This window comes from Citrus clementina, unplaced genomic scaffold (assembly GCF_000493195.1).
Source record: "Citrus clementina cultivar Clemenules unplaced genomic scaffold, Citrus_clementina_v1.0 scaffold_3, whole genome shotgun sequence".
NCBI classification, from domain to species: Eukaryota; Viridiplantae; Streptophyta; class Magnoliopsida; order Sapindales; family Rutaceae; genus Citrus; species Citrus x clementina.
Genome location: NW_006262339.1, coordinates 9,152,834 through 9,163,019, shown reverse-complemented (window position 1 = coordinate 9,163,019; position 10,186 = coordinate 9,152,834). Strand labels below are relative to the sequence as shown.

Genomic DNA, 10,186 nt, shown 5'->3' with positions numbered 1-10,186 from the left:
ACAAAGCTGTGTCCTGTGATTCTTCAAAAAAGAAAATTCATCTACTATCGCATCTGAGTCGATATTATCTGTAATTTCTCTTTCGATGTAAATAACTATGCAATCTGAAAGAAACTCATTCTCCATCTTGTTTCGATGTGTTGTCTTAATCAGTTTCATGGCAGAAAATGCTCTCTCTGTTGTTGTTGTTGAAACATGAAGGGTTAACACTAAACGAATTAATCTATCCAACAAGAAATAAATCTGTTACTTTCTAGTCTCAATCAATCTTCGACACAATTCAGAAAGGCAAGTAATATTCTGAAACTCTTAAAGAGAGTGTACATCTATCTCAAAACACTCTAATTGTCTTCTCAAAGCCTATAACTCAATCTTAGTGAAATCTTCAGGATAAAATCTTTTAGCAAGGCTGCAAATATCTTCAATTTTAAATGATTTAAATGCATCAATAGGATTTAAAGCTGAACTAAGAGTGAGGAGTTCCAAAGTCTGTTCAGTGAATGTATTATTCAACTCTATCAATTGAAAATCTATCACAGCATTAAATATATCATAATGATAATAATGCTCAACTGTAATATAATCATTTTGCTAACAAGAACGTCATCTGCTTTTCATATGGCGAGCTTTCATATTAGGCATATCTATCTCATTCTTTTCACAAAATAGAACTACGTTCTCAATAAAAGTTTCCCAACCATTGTCTCGCAGCCTTTGAAGAAGTTTTTTCGTAGTTGAGACTAAGTGCACAACATTTAGAATATCTTGATATTTAACTTGTAATGCTTGACAAAGTAAATCACTCACCCCAAAACTTTATTTAATAAATGCAAAATGAACACAAATTTAAAAGATGTCATTGATTCACACGCACCTTTAGCCTCTCCACGTATGCTATTGTTAGGCCCACACTCTACCAACTTCCAAAGAACTTTACGAACAATACTAAACAAATCAAGCAACCTACTGATGGAACGGAAATGAGAGCTCCACCGAGTAGCTCCAGGCCGTTGCAAAGTATGAATTTGATTGGCCCTTGTACCAGTTTGAACTTCTCTTGAAGCTATCAAATCTATTATTTCTGCTTCCCAAACAGATTTTAACTCAGAAAGCCATTTAGCATATTAAGTCAGAACATTTACAATTGAACCCAATGCTGAAAAGAAAAGCCATACATCTGGCAGATCATTAGATGCTGCAACTAAAATAAGTTGTAGTTGATGTGCAAAACAGTGTATATAATATGCATATGGGCAATCTTTCAAAAATAATACTTGTAATCCATTCCATGCACCCCGCATGTTACTAGCACCATTATACCCTTGCCATCGAATATTTTCAACTAAAAGATCATATCGTGCAAGAACATTACATATTTCTTTTTTCAATGTTACTGCTGTAGTTTCCATCACATTGACAACTTCAAAAAAACGTTCTCGAATATACCCCTCACAATCAACATACCTTAAAATAATAACCATTTGCGCTTTATCAGATTCATCAAGTGCTTCATCTACTAAAATACAAAACTTACCATCTCCAAGTTCTTTGAATATCTTGTTTAACACTTTGTTTGCAAGAATATTTAAAAGCTCTTTTTGAATGTCAGACGATGTATACTTAGCATATAATGGAGCATTTTCCAAGACAACTTGAGCAATTTCTTTACTACACTCCGCTGAATGCTTTATCAAGTCTATGAAATTTCCCCGATTTTTTGAATTAACTGATTCATCATGACCTCTAAAAGCACATGCTTGCTTTGCTAACCATTTAACAGTAATAATTGAGGTCTTAAATCGTAGCCTATTCTCCAAAAGTTGTTGTGAAGTTTGGGCATTAATTAATCTATCAATGTGTTGAATTGGGTTCTTCAAACAACCCCAACTCTGCATATTCTTATTATGATGAGAAGATGGACCCCTTTCATGTTGTAAAAAGGGACATTTTTTCCATTGTTGACTCTCTTCCAACTAGAAAACCCTTTAATAACAAATTTTGGGTTGTTTGATGGAATTTCATAAAAAAGAAAGCATGGAAAACAAAATGCACTATCTTTTACCTCAGAGTACTCAAGCCATGGAAATTTTTTAAACCAGTGATACTGAAACCTACGTTCTTGCATGCCATCATTAGTTAGTCGATAATCTCGTAGTTTAGGTTGATAAGGTCCCATTTTAATGTACTCCCTTCGAATATCATCACGTTGATTTACTGAATATGTCCCTATTTGATGACGTAATCCAGGATCACGCTCCAGATAAGTATTTTTAGTTTCTTCAACTTCAACCCTTTGAAACTTGGAAGTATGTTGCTCACTGGAATCTTGAGCATTAACTTGACATGGAGATAAAGACTTGGTGGATGATTGATTTTCACCTACTCTCTTAAAAAAAGAAAGTAAAGTTTTTCTTAGTTTATTTAACATTGAATCTGTAATAAAATACATTAAAAATTTAGTATTTATTTTATAAAAAATTTGACAAAATCGCAAGTTAAAAGCTAATTAAAAAAATTCAGCATTCAAATTAATTGTTTTACTATATTCTTCACTCATTCTTTCATGCCATCATTATTTTATAATTCCAATAAGATGAATAAGCACCTTTCACAGTTCCACTTTATATGCTATCATCACTGTTTGTCATATTATAATATTCTAGTCTATTATCACATTCTATTATTTTATAATTTTAAAAAGATGAATCACAATTCACAAAATCAACAACTTCTAGTCTTCCACAATTCCACTTCGTGTGCCAACCATCATTATCATAAAATCATATTCTATTCTGTAAACTAAATTTTAAAAGGCAAAGTACTTTGTACCACGGGCCGCATCAAGAGACTGGGCATTCGGCATCGGCTCGGCGGTGAGAGATTCAGCCTGCGGGTGCAGGCCTTGCGGCAGTGGCTCGGCGTCACTCATGAGGCAACGGTTGGACGTCAATTCGAGCGCAGGAGACTGGGTATTCAGCAGCGGTAAAAGACTTGAGCAATTGAATTTTGGTGAATTTCAAATTCAGATTTAGTTAGATACTAGTGAGTTTTATGAATTGTGATTTGGGGAAAATAAAGATTCCTATAATTATTAGGTTTGTTTTTATTTTTTTATAAATATGAATAAAAGTAAATTTATAAATTATAATTTTTTTTTCAAAAAGGTTAGCCTTCCCTGAGCTTCGCCTCTGTTTACGTGGTTCGGCACCTACGTTCACAGGAGAAGATGAGAGGAAATATTTTGCTAATTGTGTAGAGTTTACAAGTATTGAAGTAATTTTATCTTACAACCCATAACCTCAATACACCCAAACTCTCAAATTAAGAATTTAAAGCTCTCAAAAAACTTTCTCAATTGATGCTTCTTCCATACTTTATCTGATGATTTCTCCATGCCCTTAACTCACCTATTTATAGGGCAAGCCAAGCCTAAAATGTCCATATTTGTTGGCTTTTAAATAATATTTTATTTTATTTTATCAAAATTGGTGTGCATTAAAATAATAATTTATTTGTAAAAATCAAATTATTATCTTGTTTTATCAAAATTGTTGGGCTTTAAAATAATAATTTATTTGTAAAAATTAAATTATTTTAATAAAATAATTTGTTTTGTTAAAATTGGTTGATGATATTTTATTGCCACCATTTTATTGTATGTAGACTGCAATAATAGGCATTGCCGCTGAATGTCCCGAATAACTAGTCTGACTAAATTTCACATTTGCTTCGCAAGTTTCTCATTTGTAAATATTTGGCGCGAACTTTGAGAAGCATGTAACACATTCCGTACTTGAGTCTTATGGGCTTAATTGGGTTATTGGGCCTAATATCGATTTTTAGGTAGTAATAGTTTCTAAGAAAAGTCCTGCCCTACAATATTTTCTTCATTTTAAGAGGTAGGTGAGAAAATTTTAACTTGAATATTGAGCTTCATATTTCTTTATTACCCAAACATAAGTAGCCGGCAAAAAATAAAATAATTACTTGAAGACCATTGGGCTAATCCCTTGTCGATTATAAGAAATATATAATTTTACTTTTTGATGTGACTATATATTGAAACTTTGAATTCGTAATACTTGATTACAAAATTTTTCACATTACGTTTACATGTGAAAATTAAGTTCCCTTACTAAAGCATAAGTGAACCAGTTAGTTACCTTATATGCAACATAGTAGTACAAAAAGAAAAATATGCTACTCAATAACCACAAATAAAGTATTTATAATATTCATTAGTTATTTAGTTTAAAGTCTTTATAAAAAAAAATTTTATTCACTGTCATCTTTTAACATTTAACTCTTTGGAGTTTGAGTTTTATTCATCTTGAAAGTCCACTCCAGTATATTTTTTTGCAAAAATAATATTAAGGGATATTTCAGTATCAAATAATGAAATAATGTTTCATCGTGTTCAAATCCTCTATATATATATATGGCGAGTTTTCAATCAGAAAATTTTTACTATATTAAAATTGAAGACAAGCTAAAAGATGAAAAAAAAAAACACTAATTTGTATGCACTATATAATAAAATAGAGTACATTAAAATTTATATTTTTAATGATTTAACTCATTTTTAATTTTAATACGGTCAAAAATATCTTAGTCCAAAAGCTTACACCTCCCTTAAGAAAATTAATGAAATTATTTCGACTTTGCCTTGCCTTTTGAGTAATTTATTTATATTTTGATTTTCATCAAGACTTGTGCTCTTTGTGTTCCATCCTCTCGAAATTTTTTTACCAAGTCAACACCGTTTGGAAGGGGCTCATGAGGTCCTACCCTTTGAAAGATTGGAAGGACTAAAGTTTAATTAAATTCAAGCCATTTTGAATTAGATATATAGTAATTAATACCCAAAATTACGTAAAGATTTGACTATTGTTATAGCAGAATTTGGTATAAAATGGTTGAACATTTGAGAGTCTTAGTTCATTTTCTATTACAACTTCTATGATTCTTTTTTCCAGTTGGACCAAATCAATTCTATTTCTTTGTTTGAAGGACTCATTCCCTCGTCTCAAACGTGAAAAATTGCCTTGGAATGCTTAATTGACTCTGTCCAAAAGAATTATATTCATGGACTCACGGGAAGCTTAGAAATGATTCACCAATAATTATGGCATAACGACTTATAAAATCAATTTAAAGAAAAGACTATTAGGCATTTACATTATAGGAATAAATAATTCGTATCACAATTAACGTATAATATAATATGTTTTGGTTTATCCATAAATGTTATAAGATTAACACATAAACTATGGATATTAAAAGAAAAAAAGATCATCACGAAAACACGTAATGATAAATAATTCATGGTAGAGATCACATAATTTAGAATAAAGTTATGTATACTTTTCAACTAAAATAAATAACCGTGCCAGTTCATGCACGAATTTTACGATGAAAGTGGAAGGTAACCAACCACGTATGCTACTGGGTTATGTAATCTGCAGTGATTATTATTTGGTGACCTTCCACCATATTTTTAATAATTAATCAAGTTTTTATTTTTTTCCAGAAGAAAAGTTGACTTGTTTTCTCGATTACAAAAACAAACTTGCACAACTTGCTTCTACTAAACTTTTTTAGGTATTGAATCGTTCTTTGTTGATTTTTTACAAATATAAAAATTCTAACTTATCGAACAAGCAAAAGTCTTTTAAGTTTAAAGATATGACTTTTTTTAACACACAAATTATTTTATGGTTACCAGTAACCATAACTAATTGAAATGTTATTTTCTCAAGCTATGTATACATTCTACCTTTTTTGTTATTCTATCTTTTATTTTTGGAACCTACTTAACATCTTTCTAACCTATCCATTCAATTGATTTGATAACATCAAATAACCACATCTTAAAAGTATAAAATCCTATAACGTTCAAACTCAAAATACTCAATACCCCAATGAGAATCCTTATTTGTTATGGACAAAATGATACCCATATTTAACCTTGACAAATTTTGGAAGTTTATATTATTGTATATGGTCTGTAGAGAGCAACCCCCTAACAACAAATGATTCAAGACAGAGTTGGGCGTATAAACTTCCTTAGCTCCAGCCATACCAGTAGATTCAAAAATATCACCAATGTATTTATGTTGAGTAAGAAATAGACCACGTGCTATAGAAATCACGTGAAGACCAAGAAAATAATGTAAATCTCAAAGATCCTTTAGTGAGAACTTCTTAAACAACAATTGACAGAATTGATTGATAAAAGTTGGATTGGATTACTGGAAGTGATCAAAAGATCATCCACATAAATCAGGTAATAAGCTTGAATTCCATTCTAATAATAAATGAACAAAGAAGTGTCGGATTAGTCATTGATAAGCAGTTATCAGAAATTTCACTCATGATACCAGGCGTGAGGAGCCTCTTTAAGACCATGGATTGCTTTTTGAAGCCGGCCACACATGAGAAGAAAAATTAGAGTATCGACCGGGAGGTTGATACTGTATATATGTTCGAAAATAACATTTAAAAGTTACTCGACCATTGGCCAGGTGACAAAGCACTCTTCCATGCATCTTAAATAGCAAGAGTTGGGACTTGGGACACCTGACTCATTTCTTCCCTTCTACCTATTTATAGGTACGTGTTAAATTTCACCTTTATTAGATATGAATTCCCGAAGTTTGAATTACGTTATAATTGTACTAATTAAGAACTTTCATTGTAATATTACATGAAAAAAAAAGCATAATGATTATGGTGTGACATCATTTTGACATTATGCTAAAATGAACTATATCCCACTCAATAAATCATGTCGATGAGTTAAAGCCAGATAAAACCCGTATTAAAAATTAATAATTTGGAAACGTATCTATAAAAGATTAATGAATGAGATTGAATATCGAAAGATAGTGGGCCGAGCCACAATTTGGTGGGCCCTCCACAAATGAGAAACACACAAATGTTCAAGTGGGCGGGGGAGTCAACGTGGGACCCACACGCACTCGCCCACGCCTGTTAGAACAAAAAACTCAGAAAACGTTGGACTTGGCCAATTTGCCATCGTTGAGTCGACCGCAGCACTTCATGCCCGCGAGTTGACTCAACCACTTACAGTCTCCTGATTCATACGACCGCCACTAGTACAATCGTGATCTGGTGATTCACTTAAGTGGGGGATTTTATCTAAACTGCGGCATATAAAGCTGTGCTTCGCCCCACTATAAAATTAATTGTAATAAAATATTGTTATAATAATTTTTTTTAATATCCGCATCATATTACTGCATTATATAAATATTTACAACTGTTATTGTAGCAGACATTACACTGATATTTACAATCAGATACACATAACTGAAGCTTACATTATTACATTAAATTCTATAAAGTACATGTTCAGACAAATAACTCTCACAGACGAAGAATGTTTCTATCATTTTGTAAAGAAGAAGAACTTATAAATATTTAGGCCCCATAATACTTTTGTAGGGCCTTAAACAGCTGTCCTCACGCTTGTGAGGGCAGCAGCCCAACCACTTCTGGTAAATGCCTAGTGGCTTGTTATGATAATGTTAATCACTAATTTCGTGGCCATTTTTTTGTTATCGTATGACCAGCCAATTGATACACGAGGCATATGAACTGATTTTTGAAAGTGGGGATCCACAATGAATCAATTAATTGCCTACAAATTAAACTCCTCCACTATTAGTGCTATCATGATATCAATCAACTAATAAATTTTGATGGCCACGAAAAAATTGTCAGTTTGGTGTTGTGTTTAAATTACAATTGAGAATATTAATGAGTGGTATAAGAATGATATGACCTAAGGTGCAGTGTATTTTTAGTGGATTAACATTGCTGAAATAATTAAAGAGAATACATATTTTAATATATACAACTTCTTGATGATAGGATCATGATGCTGCACTTTTATAAAATTATGATGTTTTGTCAAAATTCGATTCCATGTATTTTGCAAAGATTAGCATCAATTAGTAAACACAATTTAAATAATAAGTAGTACATGGAATCGATATCCAGTTATCTACCTTTGAGATGTATCGATTAATATATATTCACAATTTAAATAATAATTTATGTAAATATGATGATATATACAAAGTTATTGCAAACTTCTTTTAGTGAGAATTGATCCGTATAATGACATTCGGTTACTCAAAATCAATCTTAATCTCTAATTCAATTTATTTAATTTTCAAGCGAATTAAATTTGATGGATACTTCTTTACCTCATTATTGAGATCGATCGAGGGTTTGAATTCTCATGTGTGCATAGTGTTTATTCCAAATATTTGAAATCAAAATCAATTTATTTTAAGTCTATATGTTTGGATAGTGTCATCACATAATTGATTTAAGAAATTTTAATTAATTTTTTCTATTAAACATATCGGTAAATTACAACATAATTAGAAAAACTAATTATCAGAACACAATAATCATCATTCTAATGTTAAAAGTATGAATTAATTCAATCAAGCTTATCACAATGATCATAATCCATTTGAAAGTAATCAATTCAAATAATACATAAAATTCTCAACAATTTTAGAACGAGGAACTGTGACTTGACTTGTGAGCTCATTTCGCTTAACAAAGGCTAATTTATAACGACCCACTAAGCAATCAAAAGAAACTAATAATTAAATAAATGGGGAAAAAGAGAGAGATTAATCCGAACTTTTCTTCCTCAACGTCATTATTCATTTATTCTTTCGTAGAAACTAATAATTAAATTTAAAAAAAAAAGAAAAAAAAAAGAAAGAAATCAAGGAAAGTCAACTAGCAAGCCACTTACTACCGGAAAACACCTAAAATCCATTTATGACTCATTTGCTCAACTATAAAAACAGTTGGCCAGTACAAAAACACAACTCTAAACTCTCCCCGCCATTTTCTGTTTTCCGTTATCACAAAAAACACAGAAAGCCAAAGGAAAAAAAAAAAAAAAATGGTCCGAGCATCACCTGGACACGGCTCCGGCTCACCAAAGCGGCTAACACTCGGCTTCCTCATCTCCGTATCGTCCTTCGTGACTCGCTTCGCCAAACAAGCCAGCCACTTCTCAATCAAGTTCAAAGCCAAGCCGATAAAAAATAATACCCACGCGGCGAAGCAGCCGATCAAAAGCAACGCCAATATGGAGTACTACAACAACAACAGCAACAACAAAAACTCAATTCCCCCGAGCCCAAAATCGCCTCTATCAGCTCGGCCCAAGCAGCTCATAACGAGCATAAGCAACAAGGCCATAACATTGATTCACAAGAGAAAAATCGACGAGGACAAAGACGATGATGTTGTCTTCGGCGGGTCCCACGACGAGTTCGGGGATGGTGGGGTCTGGCAGAGGGCGATCTTGATGGGGGATAAATGCCAGCCGTTGGACTTCTCCGGCGTAATTTATTACGATAGTACCGGGAAGCAGCTGGAGGAGTTGCCTCCGCGGTCGCCACGTGCCAGTCCCTTGCCCGGCTACCTTGCTCGGAAATAAGAGCTGTGAGTATGAGCGATGATTTCCTCACCCGGGTAGGTAACTTAGTTGGGTCACCGTGAAACGTTATCGGATGACAAAAAATATATATAAAAAAGAAACTTGTAGTTTTGTTGTGGCTTTTCCCTTTGGTTTTCTGCTTGTGTGTCATGTGGCGGAGGCGAAGAGTGAGATTGAGGGTCTTACTCACGGTGTCGTTTCTATGTATGTAAACTTGTAAAGAGTTTGATTAGCAGTTTTTAATTCTGTTTTCGATAAAATAATTATGATATTTTTGTTTTTCTCTTCGCTTATTTGTACGGAGCTAACGCCAAACCGTTTTGTACTACCCAAATTAATTTCACCAATATACTAATTAAAATGACCTACGAGTAATTAATGTGTTTTGAAAAGGTATGTTTTGGTTTTGGCTCGTTCTGAGAAGAACGGACTTAGAAATTCTGGAAGGCAATACGTTGATTAGTTGATGAATGATCAGAATGATGCGCGGCCGTAAGCAATATTTGTGCATTGCATGATCTGTTGACTTTTGACTTTTCAGTTTTTAACAATTTTTGACACATACACACTTTGAAATGTCCACCACTAATGTACAAAAATTATCGAATATTTGTGATTTCTTTTTAGATATTTTCTCTCTTTTTTTTAAAAAAAAAAATCCATAGTACATATAATTGTAAAAAAAAA

General features: G+C 32.5%; 1 protein-coding gene across 1 annotated transcript; it reads left to right on the top strand.

The window, feature by feature from the left end:
• Positions 1 to 8,869: 8,869 nt before the first annotated feature.
• Positions 8,870 to 9,859, top strand: LOC18048321. Its single transcript, XM_006440843.2, has one exon. It carries the CDS (start codon positions 8,957 to 8,959, stop codon positions 9,497 to 9,499), a length of 543 nt encoding a protein of 180 aa, XP_006440906.1. The 5' UTR covers positions 8,870 to 8,956; the 3' UTR covers positions 9,500 to 9,859.
• Positions 9,860 to 10,186: the final 327 nt, after the last annotated feature.

What these genes read in the sequence shown, in the direction of transcription:
- LOC18048321 (XM_006440843.2), top strand. Translation starts at nt 8,957, where the DNA reads ATGGTCCGAGCATCACCTGGACACGGCTCCGGCTCACCAAAGCGGCTA.